The sequence below is a fragment of the Pagrus major genome, chromosome 8, assembly GCF_040436345.1.
Source record: "Pagrus major chromosome 8, Pma_NU_1.0".
Lineage (NCBI taxonomy): Eukaryota > Metazoa > Chordata > Actinopteri > Spariformes > Sparidae > Pagrus > Pagrus major.
Window position 1 is genome coordinate 9,264,442 of NC_133222.1, and position 22,522 is coordinate 9,286,963.

Here is a 22,522-nt window from a genome sequence, read left to right on the forward strand (position 1 = left end):
CAAAAAATGAATGTGAACGTTTGGGGGTTTTCGGCTGCTACTTGATTGAAAAATAAATAATGAAATAATAAATAAAGAAAAATAATAAAATCATTTCCACGATGAATTATTTTATTTCTGTCATCTGGCGCGCAATGCCTGCAGAGGGTAGGCGAGGTTTACATTCACGTCTCGTCACCTGTAAGCTCTTTCTTCCTTCTCTGGCTTACACGCACACGCACACGCGCACACACACACACACACACACACACACTCTTGCATCGGTAATAATATGCATCACACCTTCCCTACCCTCCCGTATGAAAGCGGTCAGGGAATTAGCCGCCCTGGGCGCGCGCGTGTTAAGCCAGGGGTTGCGGGAGCGCGCGCGGATTGTCCACCATCTCAGCCCCTCGCCAGGCTGTGCACCTCGCGCGTCTTGTCATCCATCTCCATAGCGAAGAGCTGATCCTCCACGAGCACTGGTGAGTCCGCTTTTTTCACCTTTATTTCAGCCGACGTGCGGTTTAAACACGACCTGTACCACCTCAGCTGTCTTGTTTCTGTTCCCTCCTCTCCGCTCTTGACTGCGTCTTTTACGCACTTGTGCACTTATTTATCTGAAGTGTAGCTGCTTGGTGTGCGCACTGCTTCATAAACAAAGGCTGACCTGAACAACTTTTTTCTTATTTTTAAACCCCCTCTCCTGTGGCTGCAGTGGCGCGTTTCACGGTGCGGAGGCGTTTTTTTTTTCCATCCGACCATCTGGGTTGCGCACAACTGTTGAGCGTTTAATTAAACACATATTTGTCGAATAAGCAGCTCCCGACAACTGCCAGATTAATTAGTCCAAATGGAAACCAATTAGTTTGATGTAGTCTGAGCTGTTCGCTGTTTCTGACTTGAATTAGCCTCCGGACAGGTGTCAGAGTGAAAGTTTGCTGCGTTCGTGACAGAAATTCAACCTTTCCAGTCTCCAAGTCTTTGTTTGAGTTGTGTGTTTCACTCTCATGGAGTTAGAATGGTGCAGGCAGCTGTTAAAATTAGCGATGTGTAATCTGCTGTATTTCAGGAGAGACAGTATTAGACCTCTCCCCTGTTGCCCTCTGCCCCGTTAATGTTAATGTGAGGGTACAGCTGACCCTCTTGCCTCTGCTCTTGAGCTGTCAGCAAGCTTACAGACCTTTAAGCCTCGCGCTGAGACGCACACTTGGACGCATTTGCGCACTCCTCCTGTGCCACAGTGGACAGGCAGGAAGGACGCACAATCAACACGATTCAGGCCTTGGAATAAATACAAAAAAGTGCTGATGCTCAGGTAAGAAACCTGAGTTCAAATGTAATAAGAAAAATCTGATAAAACACAATATGATCTATGTTGACATTGACTAATATTGGACATCTGTGTTGTGACTTCTGCTCATGCTGGTAAACAGCTATGTGCAAAAGAGCAATTCTGGCAGGACTAAATGAAAACTATCATATCTAAGTGTTGGAACGCAACTCCAGCCCATTTTATAATAAAACAGATTGGTTTTGTAATTGAAGGCTGTAAAAATATCCTTTATTTCTTTGAAAGTTTGCTGTCCTCGAGCTCAGATCACCTCATTTAGCTGGAAGATTTGCTGAGAGCCCTGTTTTTATAATAACACAGATGCTTTGTTTCCTTGCGTATAATAACCGTAGTGCAGAATCTGTTTCATTTATTATTTTGTCCTTCCCTATTGAAACTGTTTCTGCTAGAAGCAACAGAAAACACTGAAAAAGTTAGCTGCTGATTTGGTCTTTTCTTTTATGTTGTCGTGTATTTGACGTGATATGAGTCTTGTTAAGATAAGTCTTTTTGCAGAAGAGACTTGGCCAAGAGAGAAAACTGAAAACATTGTAGAAACGAGGGCACCTGCCACACGCTTCATAAGAATCCAGACAAAATCCTATTCCACTGTCTAAAATAAATACAATAAATTTAGATTTAGAGCCAAACCAACTGACGAGTGCTATTCCTACATTTCCCTCGGGATCATATTGCATGCATATTGCATGCATATTGATTCGCATGAGCAGTATAATAAGCATTCTTGGGAGTTACAGCAGTACCGGCGATTGGGGAAAAGGTATCATGACTAATGAATTAAGTGATTAATGCACTACACATGGGATGAGATAAACAAACTCTTTATGTGTTTCTCCAAAAACAGCAGCACTTACAGTATGCAACAACCTTATAGATATAATCTATAAACACATCTGCAAAGTTGTCATCTGGGGACCCAGGGTGAATCTGAGCCACTACAAGAGAGCTAAAAGGATAAGAAACAAAATTGTTCCTGAATTGTATCTAAATGTTGTTGTTTTTTTATACTTTCACCTCTTCAGGTCTAACCCATCCCCAGGTCGTCAAATACGGATGCTTTGGGTTGCCGTCTGACCGCAGCTGTTAACCCAAAGCATCAATATTTGACGATCTGGGGATTAGACTTAACAATCAACTATCTCTCTCCAGGAAGTTACATTTTGTTGTTTTAAAAATCACTCACCAAACACCCTAATAAGAATGAATATGTCTGTAACATGCAGCAATGGATCGCAACTAGACATCACTTTGTTTTTAGAGGGTCAAGATCCAAAAGGTTTGGTAAGCACTTATTTAAATATCCCTGTGAACCGATGGATAACTTACATTAAGTCTTTGACCTGCTGAACTCTGAGTGACATATTCTCCATTTCGATCTTGGCTCTGTGTTTGCTAACACATTAACTGGGATTATCGTGGAACCGTTTGCATATGTGTAAGGGGATTGACTGTGCTCTGCATGGGTTGCGTATACATTATTTGGATCACTGTTGGTGCATTTAAATGTCTCATGGCATGAACGTGACGAGTCGTGGGATAATCGTGCATTTTTGCAATCCCCTCTCTCCTTCACCCGCGATAATACATACTGATGGAGGAGTCTGTACAGTTCTGTTACTCACAGAGACTCAATATCATAAGTGAGTCGTATATTAAATGTGTTCTCACCACCTGATCACTTTGGTGCCTCTGACCTCAAACTGTATGATTTCTCAGATGGACACCACGGCACACTTTAATATATTCCTGAATGAAATGTGATGAAGGAACAGACTTTGCATTTTGAAAATTTATGAATGACAAAGAAAAGTGGAGTCAAGTGTCTCTCTGTAAAATTAAAGTCATTCTATAATTCAGACATGGCGATATAAACGCCCACTATTTGTTATCGTCAAAAATTTCAATTTTTAAGAGCATTAACAATCAGTCACAGATGAGAAACTTGTATTGCTCTCAGCTGTGAAACCTGGTGCTTTACTAACAAGGTCATGAAAGTAGTACACAGACCTATCTGGGCTCATTTATTTAATAATTAAAATCATAAAAGAACAATTTTAAAAAATGATGCCGGTGCCATAACCGTCATCCGTCTTGTTGTTTCTGAGCTTGTGGATCAGTTGAGAAACTGAGCTGATTAATTGTGTCATTTTGTGCACTTACACGTTGTGAAATGTCTCATGTTGTATGTCTTCAAGCTTGTGGACACTCGTGCTTTCTCGTAGTGTGAGACCTTAGTCCTCAGCTGTCTCTTCACACTTCCACTTTTTGATCTCCGAAGAATGAGCCCAGTATCCAAATTACCCCAACAGATTGTAAACTGTGCCGCTTGGATTGCAGTGTGAGCTTAATCTGAGCCTACAGCTTCATTTGGGTGAAAAAAAAGAGATGAGACAGCTTAACTTTGGCTTACAGTTGATCTGTCATTCTAAAACAGCTACTACTGTGTGATTTTTCAAACACGATATTTGGAAGTAAAAGCAACCTGAAGTTGATCGACAATGTACATCTGAACGACAAATCACTGCCACGGGGCATTATCAACTCTTTACAGGTACTTTATTTATACAAAGCCTGTTCTTTTTAAGAAAATTGTTGTCATATGGTTATGGAAATATTAACTGCATTTCTGCCCGTAGAAAATACGAATTCACTTTATTTATTTCATTTCATTTATGGCTGATAAACATTAGATAATATGTCATAAATGTATGAGATCCTGTGAGATAAGCAAAGTGTCATTATTGCTTAATACTGTAATTTATTTTGCAAAAATAAAAGTAAAATTGAATATCTGAGGTAGCACCTCTTTATTATATCAGGGTTAGGTTTATTGTGGTGATGCATGATATATATCGGCAGGGTAGGGATATTTACCAATTTCCTGTTGTAGTCAGTAACCTAATCCAAATATCACAGTATTAAAGTAATGTAACTTGATAAGCAAAGTATCCTGTAAGAATACACACATGCTGTTGTGTGGGACCTGTGAAGTGTTAGATAAATAACATATTGTCCGGCTAAATTTGTATTTATATAATCCTAACCCATGAGAAGCAGGTTATAATGTTTATCGGTATCGGCTGAAAAAAAGTCCATATTGTGCATCCCCAGTCTGTTGCCAGGTAGGTTTTCACATATGAGGAGTTTGGCGTTTGACAAATAAATATATAAAGAAGGATAAATGAACCAATATTTGTAAAACAATATCTCTGTTATTTAAATAAAAGAGCTGTACAGTTTTGTGTGGGACTGTGTGAAGTATTCAGCAGGTAAATATACAAACATATATAAATATACTAACTATGAGATAGTGTCACACACTGATTAGTTCATAAGTCATTATTATGAGGAAAAACAGCCCACAAGTAATAATAAAATAATTAGGTTGTCCATTTTTTCCCAAGTGGCATTGATTGGTTTCCATAGTAACAGGGACTTCTGCTCACGTTTGTCAGCTTCGCTCTGTTTTTAGCCTTTGTTCTTGTGACTAATTAATTCATTTCACATTTTCAGGCCAGTAAAAATGATTTGTGTGTAATGAAGAAGAAACTCATTCTTTGCAAAAGATAGATCTCAAACCAGTGACGGTGGTTGCAGTAAGTCATCACTTCCCTTTCACAGGTCATAATCCAGAAAAATGAGGACATATGTGCCAAATCATTTTGATCCTACTGGGAGAAATGGCTCTATACATTTTTCTGCATGGTTATCCAAATTTCCTTAACTTTGAACCCCTGTTTTTCTTTTCATGTATCATCAGAGGGATGAAACGGAAAAGAACGTATGCCTGTCACCACAGAAATGAGTGAGTCGTCGTCCATTCACTCGGCGAAGCTTGTTTCATTGGCCCGATCGCTGTCCGGGCTTGGGCTTGATGCCGCCAATGGAGGCCCAATCAACCCCCCTGACGATGAGCCACCTCCTCCGGTATGGTCTCCTCTGAATCCAACTCAGATGCACACAGAGCTTTGTCTAATTTTGCAAACTCTTTACACTATATTACTCTGCGAGTAATTCGCTGCTTGTAACCCTCATCATTAATTCATTCATTACCTGCGTGTGCTTTTGTGTGTTTGTGTAGGAGTCCGGCATCGATCTAGGCCCTGGGCTTTTTTTCTCTGATGGCAAGAGAAAAGTGGACTACCTCCTTTGCTATAAATACAAGAAAAGGCAGTCGTCCAAGCCACGCCTTTCCATTGCATCCAATGGGAGTATACCAATACCGATACTGGGCCGATGGGAAACAGAAGCAGAGTCTGGGGAAGCAGGTGCACCTGCAGGAGAGGCGGAGGAGCCGAGGCTGTCCGAGGAGGAGAAGGCTTTAATGAGGGAGGAGTTTGAGGCAGGTCTACTGGAAGCTGGACTACAGCTCGAGCGTGACAAAGAGGTGTGTCTGCATTTCCAATTAATTTTCTTTCATTTCCTGTACACTGAAAAAGACATTATTGGGTCAGAGCCGTCCTTAAGTGATTTGACCTTAAATCCTGTGATTGGATGGCTGCCAAACAGGTTAAGGATAAGACTCAGTCTGTCCTCTGAACCTGGAGGACCTGTTTGCACTGTAATTAAAGAGAGAGCTTATTAGAATCGGCTATATTTTATGGGATGGTTTAGCAACAATAACCGGATACATGTTTGTGCATGTGTGTATCCATGTGTGTGTTTTGTCTGTATGTATGAGATGTTTGTCAGTCAAATCAGCTGCTGTTTTGGTTGAGGATTAAGACCGCTGACCGTAAGTGTGAAGCCAAAGGCCAGATTATGGGGCCTTATTAGAGAGTGATCCACTACTCGGAAGTGCGCGCGCTGGCATGAATGTATACTGTGTGGGGGGCAATTGATGGGTTGAATGGGTATCACTGTATCCTGTAAATACACGTGTCTGTATCTTTCTAACTGTGGTCAAGTATGATTAGGGTAACGTTCCGGGAAGTGAACAGTGGAGAATCCATTTTAGATTGAGCGTTGAGGATCAGAAAAAGAATCTGCTCAGTTGTGTTGTTTGCTTAGACGAGAACATGAGGATGTTTACAGTAGTTTTCTTCATGAATGTGCAATCAAGTTTTTGTACAATCTGCATTTGCAGCCAAATTGTGGAAATAATAATAAAAATTAAAAAAAATATGTAGCATAATTTAGTAAAAATGTATTTCCTATCAAGCATCTGGCAGTAGCTTTGTTTTTATTTATTATTCTGGCATTTTCTAGCTTGACAGTAGTAGTGCAGAATCTGGTGAGTGAGAAGGATCTGTAATAGATTTTAATGCTACCATCAGAAAATTGCTGATAACACACACCATTAGAGGTGTAGCAGGTGTTGCTGGTGTATCTTAATTGCACATGGATCATTACAGTAATTGCAAGGACAGGTTGCAATTCGGTGGTCCTGAAACGGGGTAAAAGCTTTTCACCTTTTCACATGATCAAAATGGATAATTGGCTACATTACTGTGGCTTTCAGCTGGTACCTATCCTAACAGGTGATAATTATCTGGGCTCGTTTACTCTATACTTTGGAGGATTTGAGGTTTCTGGGCTTGGAATAATGGGATTCCCCACAAAACAGCGTCATTATAACACAAAGTAGCATACTTACAGGTTTAGAGGAGGCTCATCGGGCTGTCTCAGGGCAAGTAGCAGGAGCAATTACATGAGAAGACAAAGAGAGGGAAGGTGACAGTTACCTAGTTACTCTGTCCATGTAGGCCTGCAATAAAACCCACCTGTAATCCAAATCTATCTGGTTGATATTATGAAGTTGTGCGTATGTGTGTTTTTTTATGTTTGGATGTTCTTATTAATCTGTGCATTTATGTGCAGAGGGCAAACGGCCTGGGGTTTATTCGGCTGCACATCCCGTGGCCGATACTCAGTCGAGAGGCGGAGCTTCAGAAGATCAAAGTTGCTGTGAAAAAGGTCAGTCAGTTACACACCCTGGTCTTTTAATGTTACAGTTTTATGTATGAGTGCACATTTAAAATGAGACCTGTTATGCTTTTATTTCCTTTCATTCAGTGTGTTATATAGGTTCTCGTGCATGTAAAAGGTCTTGAAAGTTAAAAAACCCAGAGCTCCTTTTTCCAACAGAAAACACTGCACCTGAAACGCCTCGTCAGTAGTACCACCTTTTATTCCATGACTTTGTGACATCACATTATGTCACCCTGTCACTATATTCAGGGTAGAAGTGAAGCTAACTGGAAGCTGAAAACACGAACAAGCCGACCTGAGGCACTGTGAGCGGTGCTGGCTCAGGCATGTGTGAGCTGACCAATCAGAGCAGACTGGGTATTCAGGAGGCGGACCTTAAAGAGACAGGAAAACAGACAGAAAGCTACTCAAATGTATAGTGTTTGACTGAGTAGATTCGATCATACTGTTTTTCTTGTGTGTTTTCATTGAGCAGAAATGTGAACTGAGGAAACGGATGGGCATCGCTGGGATATGGGATTCCTTCGTGACCAAAGTCAACATACCGTTTCAACCAGACGTCCCTGACTTTGACATCCAAAAGGACTCACAGACTCGCATCCATTTCAAAACCCTCAAACACGCGTTTATCAGAGACAAGCTCCATCTGTGAGTACCCGGACTGACACACACACACACACATATAATGGACAGATATCAAAAATGTACCCTTTTGAGGTGTCACCTTTGGCTGGGGATATACAGATATTTTTAGCGCATGAGCTCTTACGTATATTGAATTTTTACTGTTCACACCTCTGAAATGTAGATTCATCAATCTATGTGCTAGTGGGACACAGCAAGTTGAAAGACAAGTGTAATAGTAACAGTCTTAGGTTGATTGAATACGTGTGAACAGCGACCCCACGACTCATTGATCTTAACAACAGAATATTGGGTGCTTACATTGGGTCTGCTTCTTGTCATTTCCTGCAGGTATGACATCAAATCAACAGAAACCGTATTTGACAATGCAACCCGCAGCAGAATAGTGAGTTCAGAAACAAATATCTTCTAATTCATTGTGTTTTGCACATGTTTGATCTCACATACCATTTGCTATGTTTGCTTCAAGGTGGCTGAGATTATTTCACGCACTACCTGCAGACAAACTTGCCAAACCACTGGTGAGCTTCAACTTTTGCTGTGGCTTTAGTCTCCTTTTTCATACCATTCATAAGCATGCTGTCAAGTCAAGTAATGCTGCCTGTGTCCGTATGCTATCCGTCACAATGTGTCACACTTCCTCTTTGTGTCCGAAGGCATCAACTCATTATTGGCTCGGGGTGTCTATGACTCTGCCTTCCCTCTGCATGATGTAAGTGGAACAGAAATAGCAACTTGTCACATTTGAAAATACATTTATTATGATTTTTTGGGGTGTGCTGCATCCACTGTATGTAATGGACTTTATACAGGTTAGTCAGTATTTGCAGTATGCAGTAACTTTATGGAGATAAATGGGGAAAAGGGATGAATCTGAACAATTTCAGCAGAAAAATACTGTTCTCAACCTTGAGCGACAATTATGATTATGGATAAAATGTGTCATCTCGTGTCAAGAGCTGATTAGTGTTTTTCTTCAGGGGTCGTTCACAAGGAGAGGACGGAAAGATCAGCGAAATGACAGACAGGTGAGATAAGAAGCCTCAAGTCTTTTCAAACCACACTAATGTAAGTAGAGTCACTGAAGATGATACAAGTCATTCTCCTTCAGGCAGGAACAGATAACACTGTTAAAAGCCTGATGACAGCTGATGATGAGTTTGTCCTGATCTTGCAAAATGGGGCATCATCAGTCAGCGCTTGTCATCTTGTAGGATGTGGTGGTTTAGGAAGCAGATCTCTAGCGTCACGTTTGAGCCTTAGACTGTCAAAAGTACATCAGACATGTTTGATCTTTTTTAACAACGTGAGACCAGACAAATCTGAATGTGACACTGTAGTTTGAGCTGGTTGTTTAATAAGTGTACACACAGGCCTATAAACTTGTTTTATAGTCCCTTTTGTGGCTTTACAAGCAGCTGACTAAAGTCTGACAAAGAATGAAAAAAATCTGGGGTAAAATGTGAGCCTGCCCCTTATCTCTGCTCAAGGTTAACTTTAGAAAACCGTAGTTTGACATTTTGAGCTAAACAATGTTGTAAAAGTGCGATGCCAAACCCGTGAACCACTCAACGGAGGGAATAAAATCTGATTGTGTATTTTCAAATTAGGTGTATAAAAAGTTCATAAAAAGGGTCGGAAGGATTCAACAAATAATAATTGGCCATTTGACATTATAGCTCATTTACATTATGCTTGTTGAGTTGTTGTAAATAGATAACAGCCTTGTGACAACAGTATATAAACAATCCAAAGCTAGATTTAGTTTGGTCTGAAAACGCCACGTCTTTATTCTGACGTTTGTATCCTGTATATATTGAATAATAGTTGTCTCTAACTTGTGTTTTACCCTTATCTCGGATGTCCGTCAGCTCCTCCATGAAGAATGGGCGAACTATGGAGTCATGCATAAATACCAGCCTGTGGACCTGATCAGGTACTGAGCACAGACAAAAACAAAAAGTTTTACTGTAGCTAAAACTTAAGACTAAAAGTGTTGGCTTGTATAAATATAGTGATGATTTTGCTGTTCATAAAGACATACCAGTGGGGCTAAATATAAAGAGTTTTATCTGACAACATTGATAGAGAGAAGGCTATTCGGTTATTAAAATCAAAAGTACACTGAGTGCACTCAGCAAATTACTTCTTATTTAATGAATCATTTCTCATGTATGAAGCTACTTTGGCCTAAAGGTGGTGGAAGATGACAGCTAATAGAAAGCATAAAATGAAAAGGATCTATACTCTGAGGTGGATGAAAGTGGTCATTAAAGCTTCTTGTTTTCTGCCACTTAGATTTTTACATTTCTTTATAAAAGTGGAACATTTGAGTGGATAGTGGTGCAAGAGGAAAGGTCAAGGGGTTTGCAAAAAAAAGATTGAAATCCTGCAGCATCTTTCATGGAAAAGAAGCCAATACTTCAGCAAGATCTTTTAATGGACGAAGTGGTTGCTTTCAGAAAATGTGGGACTAGACTTCATGGTGATAATCTGACCCGTACCGTGGGGGATACTGTTTACAACTCTGCACCAGAGATGGACCGACTTATCAACCGACTGTAGGACATCGCTGTCCTTAGGTCCTGCTAGTCGCTGGCTGATACATTTCCTTTATTTCCACAGGAAGTACTTTGGAGAGCAGATTGGGTTGTATTTTGCCTGGCTGGGTGTTTATACTCAGCTCCTCATCCCTCCCTCTGTACTGGGCATCATTGTCTTCCTGTACGGCATATTCACTGTGGATGCCAGTGTGCCAAGGTAAGCAGATACAAGTTCTTCAAACTTAACTTTAATGAAGAACATAATCTTATCACTGTCGCTGTACGTGTGTTTATATTAATTTCCATATGTATTTATTAGCCAGGAGACATGTGATGACAACCTGAACATCACCATGTGTCCACTGTGTGATGGAGTGTGCGACTACTGGCGTCTGAGTACGGTGTGCTCACTGGCCCGAGCATCGTACCTGTTCGACAACGGAGCCACAGTTCTGTTTGCTATTTTCATGTCTCTGTGGGGTAAGTATACACAATCTACTGCACTGTGGGCCACCTTTCAGGTGCCTCGTGTTTGTTTTAAGCATTCAGCTTCGAATACTTTGCCACATAATCATTACTATCAGCGGCTGAATGTTTGTCAACATTTGGTCACTTAGCTTTTTGTTAGACCATCTTAACATTTCTGCCTTGATAACATTTGCCTCCCTTTTAACACACATCGATCAGGCTAGGAAGGCTTTCATAAATCTGTTGCTCCTCATGTAGTAAGCTCTAGAGTGCGTCTTTTTACTCTATCTCTAAAACATTATTGCAAAATATAAGACATTCTTGTGTTATCGGTCAGGGTTTTTTATATTTTCAATAATTTTTTAACATCTTCTTGTAGCTGCCTGTTTCCTTGAGCACTGGAAAAGGCGACAGATGTGTCTGAAACACGCCTGGGACCTGACGAGCTTGGAGGATGAGGAGGTACAAAAATACACTTAAGAATACTGTATTATTTCTGCACAAACACACAAGTACATTATGATCTCCTGTTTGTTAAAGTGCCAAGTCAGTCAGCGTGAGAGTGTTCACCTCATGGCTCAGGTCAGCCATGACGACAGTGATCAGTTGTGGTTTGTTGTGTAGATTATCATAAGTCTCAGAGCAGTGTCCTCCCCTCAACACACACATGGTGTGCACATACTGTATACTCGAGGCGACTCATGTATGCATGCATCAACACGACACTCTGCTCTGTGAAGGGCCTTAATGGGATTGGCCTGCTCTTAAAGCGTTGCACTTGCTGTATAAGATGACGCAATGGGGTCGCAACATAAACACTGTCCCTCTCTCTCTCCTGTCACTCTGGCTCTGTCTCTGTCTGTTTATCTCTGCGTGTCTCCTCGTGTATTTCTGTCTCGGCTGCCTGAAGGAGCGAGTCCAGGTGAGTCCAAGTGTCTGCACCCATTTAATGTAGCTCCAGTGGAATCAGAATCTGGTTTAAGAAGCTTTATTATTTTGCATTGGTAATAACTTAAGCAGTTTAACATCAGATAATGACAGTCAGTCATCCAAAAAAAAAAATGTTATAAAAATACTGTGTGCATCCAAATATTATGTAGTTTCACAAATAATAATGATTTCTATACTGTCAGTTGGTTTGTGGTGCTAGTTTGCAATCAGGATTATTGATCTACAACTTGCTTCACTTGCTACAGTCAAAATTAGTCAGCTCACTTTTAGAATAGCAATATTTTTGAGTTAAGATAACTTCCAAGTAACATTATGTTGTGAGGCTGTAACTTGAACGTGTCTCGCTGTAGGCTACAACCTCCTAAGGCTACAGATATAAGGTCACTGAACTCTGACTTGTGTACAGAGGACCTAAAACTGCAAAAAATGGTGGAAGAAGTATTCAGATCAGTAAAAGTAGCACTACACCAGGACGAAATTTCTCCACTGACCTCAGTCAGTGTGACATTATATTATTGGATTAATATTACCTCTGCCAAGAAGGTCATGTTTTTTAGCTGTGTCCGTTTGTACATTTGTTTTGCTTGTTGGTTGGTTGGTTGGTCCAATTAACTTTTCCTGCCAATCCAGATAAATAGACAGATCCAGGAATTTCCTCTAACTTTCTTTAACATTGCAAGATCTTTGCTAATTTCTCAGGGAATGATGGATGGATCTTGATATAAAAAATCAGGCGTATTTAGGTGGCTGGTATCTATGAGGGAGTACAATCCAAATAAACAATGTGGATGTAGATTTAAATATGTGTATGTGATATTGGATTAGGCTTTAACTTAATTAAAGGGAAATGTTGGGCCTTGGCAGAGGTCTGTGAGGTCTCTACTGATGCCACTCTAGTTACTCTAGTTGCGTTACTGTGTAAGCAGCATTTTATCTTTTTGCTGGTCATAATAATCCTACTGCAATAATCAAATAAATATTTGCATCTGAAGGTAAAATTGCATAAAATGGAAATATTCCAGTAAAGTACAGGTACCTCAAAATTATACTTAAGTATAGTTCTAACTTACCTTTCACCCCTGGTTATTTGTCCTGGCAGATGTGATTCCTTACTCTGTGGTGCTGTCCCATGTGTTTTTAACATGTGTATGTGTGTGCTGCAGGAGGAGCTGAGGCCTGAATATGAAGAAGCTCTACAGGAGAAAAAAGCGAAGATGAAAGCACAGTCGAGGCAGAAGGTATTGAACCTGAGTGTCTTGTTTTTGTGTGTTTCAGGTACAATTTATTGGCTCACAACACAAACTGCACACATAGTTCTCATTCTGTGATTTCACTCTGTTGCAGTCGACTCAGGCTGGAGATGGTGTCGATGGAGAAACAGACCGGATGCTGGCCTCCCAGGTAGGACTGCACTGCTCTGTGTGATAGGACATTATGTTGACAGAGTTGGACAGGGGGGCTGGGCTGGCACACTGAGGTGATTTAAACGCACCTCAAAGCGAATTCTAACACGGATCTTATTGCTTCAAGTACACCACAGTCAGTGACGGTAAACGACTGCACACAAGCAAATATTACAGCCCGTCTAGGTTTTTCATCGACGATAAAGTTATTACAGAGAAACTCTGTCTGTATGAGTTTATGTCCGTGCGTAAAGAAGAAACCCCCTTCACCCACAGTGTGTGGTTGAGTCCAAAGCTGCTTACCTGCCTGAGATTAGCCCAGATTACTGATGGAGAGAGACAAGGGAGGAGGGAGAGGAAGAAGGGGAGGGGATTTCTGTCCTTTCAGATGGCAAACATGCACCTGGCAGACAGAAAACATAATGCGTGTGTGTGTGTGTCTGTCTGTCTGTCTGTTTGTATGTGTGTGTGCAGAACATGTGCTTAGCATTCCTGTAAATCACAGACTGTGCATGCATTCGAAGGGTAACATCGATATTTTTCAACCTGGACTTTATTTACACATATTTTTGTGCCTAAGGGCCTAATGAAGACAGCATTTTTCAAATTTGTCTAATATTGAGTGAGACTGCTGCAGCTGACAGACACGAACCGGGGCCTCAATGTAATCCTTTGGGGCAACTGCACACCGTCAAAGTATACATCCACTACAAATGCTTATTTTTGCAACTGACAGGCAGTCAGTTAGTCACTTAGAGACACAAACTACTGAAAATAGACTCCAAGTTGAAAAATACAGAGTTTAGCTTTGAAGCATAGGCCAGTGTGTGTGTGCGTTTTTGTCTGTGCACCCACGTAATCTGCATGTTTTGTCCTTACAGCCAGAGCCAGAGTCCCTGGACATTGAGGATCACCTGTCAGGTTATCTCATCAATGTGTCCACCTTACTTTTTCTGGTACTGCATTTATACTCTATACTTTATATTATTGCTTTTTTCACACTGTCATTAATAAACACACTGTCAACATAAATAATTTGTATCAAAGAAAACAAAGAGTCTTGTTATCTAACCTTTGTTTGCATGTGTGTTGTGTGTGTTCAGATCTTCGTGACCTTCTCAGCTGTGTTTGGGGTGGCAGTTTATCGTATCTGCATGTTAAGCGTTTGGTCCATGAACCCTGATCCTGAAGCCAAGGCCAGCGTGAGGATGACCGTCACCACCACAGGCATCATCCTGAACATGCTGGTCGTTCTGGTGTTGGAAGAGGTCTATGGAGCGATCGCCGTGTGGCTGACTGAACTGGGTATTGTACTGAATGCTGTTACAAAGCAAAGCATTACATAGGAAGCCATATTGTTATTTATTGTGTCTACACTTGGGCTGATCAAATGTCCCGCTGGAGACTGAATGTGGCAACACTGCTGGAACAAAAGACCAGATGACATTTTATTCCTAAGAAAAAGTTTGAGTGCTTGTCTCAGTTAAAAGATGGCACAGTACCAAGTGCATCAACACTGCAAAAACTCAAAATCTTCAGAATCTTATACATAACATGTCTAATTTCTAGTCGAAATATCTCATGACACTAAATATAAGACACAATCACCTAGAAAGTAGCATTTCAGTGAGATACAAGACTCAACAATTTTCACTTGTTCCATTGGCAGATTTTCTTTAAGGGGAATTCCTGTATTTTTAAACCTTAGCCCAATGTTAATGTGTCATGGTGTGTAAATCGTAGATAGATCGCCTCAGCCGTTGCAGCCACGACACAGCTGCAACGGCTGCAACATAATCCTTTGGTGCAGCTCTGGCTGTCAAAGTTACATCCTCTAAAAGAGAGGCTGAGGTTGTTGTTATTGTCTGACAACATTATGGAAAAGATTCCTACAGAGATAGAACTTTTAGAGTAAAATCTTTTTTGTAACCAGTCTGTAACAAGTGTGCATTTGTTGAGTTACTAATTTGATTGTATGCATTAGGTATTGGTTATAAATTCTAACACTGTACAACACAGGTTATTTCAGCATGAAAGGCCATGTTGCTGATTTACAAACCGCAGGTTTATCTGCAGAAAGTGAGCAAGTGTGTCTCACAATTGTTGTCTCTTTTTCCAACAGAACTTCCTAAAACAAAGGAAGAGTTTGAAGAGAGGCTCATCTTTAAGTCTTTCTTTCTCAAATCCATGAACGCCTTTGCACCTATATTCTATGTGGCCTTCTTCAAGGGCAGGTTTGTGTGTGTTTTATGAAGTCTTACCTCACCCAGTTCACACCGGCATCTATCTTTCTTTCTTATCATGTGACCTTGTCCTCCCTCCACACAGGTTTGCTGGGCGGCCTGGCGATTATGTTTACGTCTTTGGAGACTATCGCATGGAGGAGGTAGGTTCAGTAACGCACATTACACACTGGTTGATGTTTGTGTGTATGTATATGTACAGTAAATGTGCATCTGTGTCTTTTTTTTTTCCCACAGTGCGCTCCACCAGGCTGCCTCATCGAGTTGTGCATCCAGCTCAGCATGATCATGCTCGGAAAGCAGCTCATCCAAAACAACGTGTTTGAGGTTCTCATACCGTACGTACGATTTTACTCCTACAACCATACATTTCTTCCCTCATTTATTAAATATCCAGTCTATACCATCTTTGCTCTGACTCCATCCTCCATGTGTTTTTTTGCAGTAAGCTGAAAAAGATGTACAGAACAATACAGGAGGAAAAAGGAAAGAAAAGAGCAGCAGAAAACAACGAGGAGAATGAAGAAGAGAAGAGACCAAAGCAACAGTTTGACAAAGATTTCACCCTTGAACCCTTTGAAGGCGTGACCCCAGAGTACATGGAAATGAGTGAGTCTCTCTTTAACTCACTGAGTCACTCACTACTCCAATCACACAATATATATGTTTCTTTATTTAACTTTGTGCCCTTGCATGCGTGTTTTAATATTTACAGTAATCCAGTACGGGTTTGTGTCTCTGTTCGTGGCCTCCTTCCCGCTGGCGCCGGCGTTCGCCCTGCTGAACAACGTCATCGAGATTCGCCTCGATGCCGCAAAATTTGTCACCGAGATCCGGCGGCCTGACGCCGTGAGGTGCAAAGACATAGGTACAGATGACACATGAGAGCATGTCCACTCTGTCAGTCTCTGTGTGAATGTGAAATTACCTATCCTGGAACTTTTAATCACTTTTCTTTTCCTTTACTCCGCTCTGCCCCTCCATTTTTGTCTCTTTGTCTCCATGTCTGTCTGTCACTTTCACACACACGGATGGACACACATCCCTTTCCCTCTTTGTCTCTTTTCGTGCACATCCTGTCTCCAGGGATTTGGTACAACATTCTCTGTGGAATCAGCAAGTTCTCTGTCATTACCAATGTAAGTGTGTTAGTGAGTGAGTGTGTATGTCTACTGTGCCCATGACCTTTGACCTATAGTATGGCAGACAAGTCTTACTCAAAAAATACATTTATCTAATTTCTTTTTAACTTCAAGTCTTTAGAATAAAGTTTGTATTTCTTTGTTTTGGTTGCAGCACAGTTCACTTTTAAAGGGTCAGTGAACCCTCGTAATGCATTAAAGCTGCTCTGTGGAGTTTTTGTGTGAACAAACAATATTAAATTTACATTCACTCTTTCTCACCAAACAACATTGTGTGGATTGTTGCAGTCTAACAAATGTGTCGAAGGCATAAAATATTTGCAAAGCAGTTTTTAAATAATCTGCATTTATAGATGAACATTACTTTTGTTAGCTGGTAGTCTTCTTCTTGTTCTTTGCCTTTGTTGGTGCATTTCTAAACTTCTTTACATGCTACCGCCACCGGCTGTCAATCAACCAGTGGCAGGAATGTGTCCCCTCTTCTCATTTCTCAGTTTAAACATCCTCGATTCCTTTCCCCGCCTCCTCTCCTCGTGTCTTAGTCCTTTCCACCTGAGATGCGAGTGGGGGAGGTGAGGAAGAGATAGGAGGAGAGAGGAGTCGAGGCAGCAGACATTCATTCAAGGTGACCGATTATCCTACCCCTTCTTTGTTTTATGCGTTCCTGAGCATGTAAAAGATCTTGATAGTTAAAAAGGTCAAAGTCGGCACAAACAGAAGCTCCTCTCTCCCACAGAAAACACTGCTCCTGAAACGCCTTGTCAGTAGTCTCGTCTTTAAATCTGTGACTTTGTGACATCACGCTACGTCAGCATGTCACACATTTGCATAATTAATGCCTCGTGGCACGTAAGAATTGATTTAGCACAGCTGCTCTGTTGTTGTAAGCAGCACTGGGTCGGGCATGTGTGAGCCGACCAATCAGAGGATACTGGGTATTCAGGAGGGGGGCCTTGAAGAGACAGGAGTGTTTCAGACAGAGGGGGAATACAGTGCTACAGTGTAAACCTATTCTAGTAGTTACCCAAAATAAAATTATGAAGCTGAAAATGAGCAACTAAAGGACAACTGTGTATCCTCGCTCATAGCTTCTCCTGCAAGCCTCCTCAATCCTCGATCCTCTCTCCGCAAGCCTTTTAGGACTCGAGACATCCTGTAATATGACATGCTGAGATTGGTGTCCAGGTCACCGGCAAGAGGATGGAGATGGCAGAAGACAAGGAGGCACAAAATAGAGAAATGAGAAGAGCCTTGTCTACCACGAAACAAAACAGGGGCTGCTTGTGAAGACTGCTCTATAGCACTACTAGTGGTCAAAAATCTCATAGGGTACCCTAAGTCTAAATGTCATTAACACTCCTTGTTTGTCTTCTCAGGCTTTCGTCATCTCCTTCACGTCTGAGTTTGTTCCACGAATGGTTTACCAGTACATGTACAGTGTGAATGGCACCATGAATGGCTTCACAGAGCACTCACTGTCCTACTTTAATATCAGCAACTTCCCGGCTGGCACCGCGCCCACCACCACCCTCTTCACCGGAGTCTCTATGTGCAGGTCAGATTGACTCTCTTAACCTTGACATACCTGGATTACCAGGAAGTCTTTGAGCCCAGCAGATTAACCCTTTATGCAGTTTTCAGAAACTGCCAACTCTGACACTGACAGCAGGGATTTTACTGACGCACATCCTTCTGAGAATTACTAGATGTTTCTCTGATCGTAAACAACGTTCATATGTTGTTCTAGGTATTTCTTTGCTAATATTCTGTTGGTGCTTTTCAGGTATAAGGATTACAGAGACCCGCCGTGGGAACCAGATGCCTACACCTTCTCTAAACAGTACTGGTCTGTCCTGGCTGCAAAGTTGGCCTTTGTTATATTCTTCCAGGTATATAAATACTGTTTATAATGGTAGTTATGTTAATATCGAGCCTAATTACATGATTATTGTTACTATGATGATGAAGGTCACCTGACAAAAGTCACCTGACTTGTGTCTTTTGCTGCACATCCAAATACACTAAGATATTAATGCACCATTATGTAGAAATTGGCATTTTGAGCAATGACCGTTGTACTTTTGGAATAATGAGCTGTCTCTCCTGATATTAATTCTGATACGGCAACTTAGAGCAGTGGCTTTCAAACTTTTTGAGCCCAGTGTACACCAAAGGGTGTACCAAAATCTAGCTTCTGTAACATGTGTTGTCTGATCACACACACATTTATTTTAGCTAGAATTTGCCTCTGTATTAGGAAATGAATGTGTACAAAGTGCTGATAAATGACCACTGACTTAGTGTATCTGCTGATACCAGTTCCTGATCCCATAGCAGTGCTTTCTTTCCCCAAATTTAAATTCTGTATACCTCACAGTGTGGACCTCAGTGGGATTTTTACGTATGTGAGGTAACAAGGGGTCACAGATTGACATTGTGCTATAAAACTGAGATTGAAGCCCACTGTTTCACTGAAATCGTGTATCTCATAGCGAAAACACTGTGTTTATTTTGACAGCAGATTACCAATCTGTTGCAGTGGCGCAGTGTTGATTGGTGAACTGTAAAGACAAGGGATGCAATGATTAAACTAAGCCCTTGTCCTTCCCTACAGAACTTTGCCATGTTCCTCAGCATGTTGGTTGCCTGGATGATCCCGGACGTACCACGATCTCTGCGCGAACAGCTGAAGAAAGAGAACATGATGCTGATGGAGTTTCTGCTGAATCAAGACCAAGAAGCACGTGTCAAATCTCACTCCCCAAGACGCTCCATCCCCTGCTTCCCCGCCAAAATAGACATTGTGGTGGAGGCACCGCAGGAAGAAGAAGAGGAGCAGCAAGTGGAGGAAGAGGAAGCAGAACAGGTCGAGATCAATCTGGATGAACCCAGAAGGGGCAGTGACAGTGATCCAGAGGTCGGGAGGTCATTCGAAGAAGCTGAAGAAACTGCACAGGAAGAGAAAGGAGATGAAGGAGAAGATGAAGGTGGAAAAGTAGAGGACGGAGAAGAGGAAAAGGATAAAGAAGTGATGATTGAAGAAGATGGAAAAGAGGATAATGTGGCAGAGGGAGGAGAAGAAAAAGAAGAAGGGGAACAAAGAGAGGAAGAAGAAAAGGAAGAGAAGGTGGAAGAGAATTTTACTGTCGATCTGGACTCCTTCATGAGCGAGCTGGGCCTGTTAGGTGAGAGGAGAAACCTTAATGTTTACTCTCTATTTGTGGCTTTTGATCTTCAATGTTTGATAAGTAATTTTGTCTTGTAATTTCTCTGTTTCATGCAGATGAAGAACCCTCATCCAGCACGGCTACGGCTACAGAGCTTCCTCGCTCAGGCTCCAAACAGGACAACCAGAAAGACCAGGAGCCTCCATCACTTCCGTCATCTAAAAGAGGCTCCACTCAGAGTCTGAAGAGCTCCAGGGCAGACATTACAACATCAGATAATGACACTAGGCTCTTCTCGCTAATTGCTCCTCCACCGAGAGAGTCAGGCTCAAGGGCAAAGGCCCGCTGCTCCACCCTGCCTTCCCGCCACAAAGGGGCTGAGGCCTGTTACAGCCTACCACGGCCCAGTCACTCCACCAGCCTCACGAGGTTCCAGCAGACACCCACCCTCACTCCCCTGGTTCCTCTGGGCTCTTCGTTATCAACCTCATCCAACCCTCTGTCTCCCCCACGCACGCCGGTCACACCGACATCTCCACATCCCGAACAGTCCCCATCAACCCAACAGTCCCCATCAGCCCAACAGCCTACAGCTCCCATTGAACTATTTGCGCTGAAAGGCCCTCCGCCTCAACAGCCTCGCTCCAGGGGCAAAGCCCGGTGCTCCACACTGCCTCCTCGACAAAGAGCCCCTGGTCCTGAGGAACCCTCCGCCAAGCCTAGCCATTCCACCAGCTTTACAAAGCTGGGGGATCGCATCCCCCCTTCTCCCAGTGAACTGAAGCGTAACACGGCAGTATGAGGGAGCGCTGGACAGCAAGGGAAAGGGATAGAGGGTGGGAGGGAGGACTATCCAGATTAGCCTCTCCTGTCTGTTCCTGGAACCCCACCCCTCCATCTGTACTCACTATCTGCATATATAATACCTGGGGTCTGGAGAGAGACCATCCTGATCAACCAACAGAGCATTTGTTTTATCCTCTTAATCTTCACAGACATGTTTGTACTACTGAGTGGTTTAGGGGCTGGTCTAGACCAAGAGGGTGTTGGACAATCCAGAGAAAGACTGCTCTGAAATTCTCCCTGCCATGCCTGAAAAAAACACCACTGGACTGAAATCTTTCTATTCTGTTTTTGTTTTTTGGGATGATGTATTTTTTCTTTTGTTGGTTTGTTTTTGCCCACAGACACAGCTCAGTAGCCACTGCTCCTCTGTTATCTTCAGTCCCACACATGCAGCAGTGCTGCCTTGCAGACAAGAGGAAATATATACAGCACAGCTAGTATCAGCAGTTATTCTTGTAGATCTACTGTTTATTTTTAGAGGTTTTGATATATAAAAAAATGTAAAATTATAATAAAAGAAGGACATATTTTTGATATCTGTTTTTCCTTTCGAACTCTGGAGGTCATGGTACAGCTGAGCAATATGGCCTTTAAAAAAATACTGCTTTATTTTTAGTCCATGTATTATAAATATTGATGTTTCAAAATCTCCTCAAAAGCACTTCATACATGCTACGATTGTGCATCGAAATCAAATATGAAATGTTTGACCAAACACCCTTTATATTGTAAGTGGGCTACACTTGCTATGAAAATGATTGATAATGTGTTATGATTATAATGGGCTTATGACTCTTGCATTTTATGTTCAGTTTGTTCATAACGCATTACAATGGATTATAGATATGGGCTTCATAGAGAGTATTGCCTGTTGTTGTGATAATATTGTAGGTATGACTATTGGTACTTTCACAAAATATTAACACAATGGGATTTTAGATAAATAATCCTCAGTAATGTGGATATAATGACTATGAGTGGGTAAAGGCAAGTATAAGAACAAGTAGAAGAGTCCGTTAAGTTCCAGAAAATCACTTGACTGTAGTGTCAATGTAAATGAGGGTCATTAAACCCTATCACAATATAACAATATCCACAATCTGAAAAAATATATAGTCTCAGATTGCCATAATAATATAATGATTTAACAATATGATATATTGCCTAGCCCTATGTTATGGGTTGTTTTACGTTGCATTTTGCAATGTCAAGAAATCACATTCAGTTTTAATAAGATCTGACAAAAACATAATACACCCATTGGCGCTTCTTTACAGAGATTGCACGCTGAACAAACACGAGACCAACAACAACAACAACAACACGACATTCATAACATGTCACCGGAGACGGTAACAGTGTCAACACTGACAGGCCTGTTGTGTTGTCTCTGTTGCCCCCCTCTGGTGTATGTTGAAACACCAACAAATGATTCCCTGTCTTGCATTTTAGTATAGATGCTCAGCGGTGTGCTGCTTTGCTTTTGTATCTTAAATCAGATATTTTCAAAGTGCTCCTGCAAAAGTATAAAAGAGAAACACCTTCTGCATGTAATTGCAACCTAGATACTCAGATTGCCCTCATAAAAACTGAGCGGGGAAAACAGTTAATATCAACCATGGTAACTTGATTTTATTGATGTGTTTTATTATTAACCCGGGCATCTATTGATGCAGAGTGACGTTTCCCTCTGTGAGTGTGTGCATGTGAAGGTTCCTCTTTCTCCTCTGCTCATAACCTGCACTGACTCCTCCTCCCCTGCCCCACCAGTGAATGGGGCCTTTGTGGGGGCTTCCCAGCATTCCAAGGGAATTCTTGCAGGTGAGGGTACGCAAGCAATCGCAGCCTCA

The 22,522-nt window shown here is 41.7% G+C and overlaps 1 protein-coding gene across 1 annotated transcript; it reads left to right on the top strand.

Annotated features, from left to right (window-relative positions):
- The first annotated feature begins 5,134 nt into the window (after positions 1–5,134).
- On the top strand, positions 5,135–20,628 carry ano2a (anoctamin 2a). The gene is made up of 27 exons (XM_073472387.1): positions 5,135–5,260; positions 5,415–5,720; positions 7,154–7,249; positions 7,740–7,912; positions 8,240–8,294; positions 8,379–8,430; positions 8,566–8,621; positions 8,890–8,937; positions 9,781–9,845; positions 10,535–10,669; positions 10,772–10,932; positions 11,300–11,382; positions 11,831–11,842; positions 13,035–13,109; positions 13,216–13,272; positions 14,156–14,230; positions 14,378–14,579; positions 15,397–15,508; positions 15,603–15,660; positions 15,755–15,855; positions 15,963–16,126; positions 16,233–16,385; positions 16,604–16,656; positions 18,036–18,214; positions 18,443–18,548; positions 19,274–19,844; positions 19,943–20,628. The coding sequence occupies exons 1-27, from the start codon at positions 5,135–5,137 to the stop codon at positions 20,626–20,628; spliced, it is 3,960 nt and encodes a 1,319-aa protein (XP_073328488.1).
- The last annotated feature ends 1,894 nt before the right edge of the window (positions 20,629–22,522 follow it).

Excerpts from the sequence above, each read along its gene's own strand:
- ano2a (XM_073472387.1), top strand. The coding sequence starts at position 5,135 with ATGAGTGAGTCGTCGTCCATTCACTCGGCGAAGCTTGTTTCATTGGCC. Across the intron at positions 10,670-10,771 it reads GTGGATGCCAGTGTGCCAAG|CCAGGAGACATGTGATGACA; the intron begins GTAAGCAGATAC and ends TGTATTTATTAG. Across the intron at positions 18,215-18,442 it reads ACCGGAGTCTCTATGTGCAG|GTATAAGGATTACAGAGACC; the intron begins GTCAGATTGACT and ends GGTGCTTTTCAG.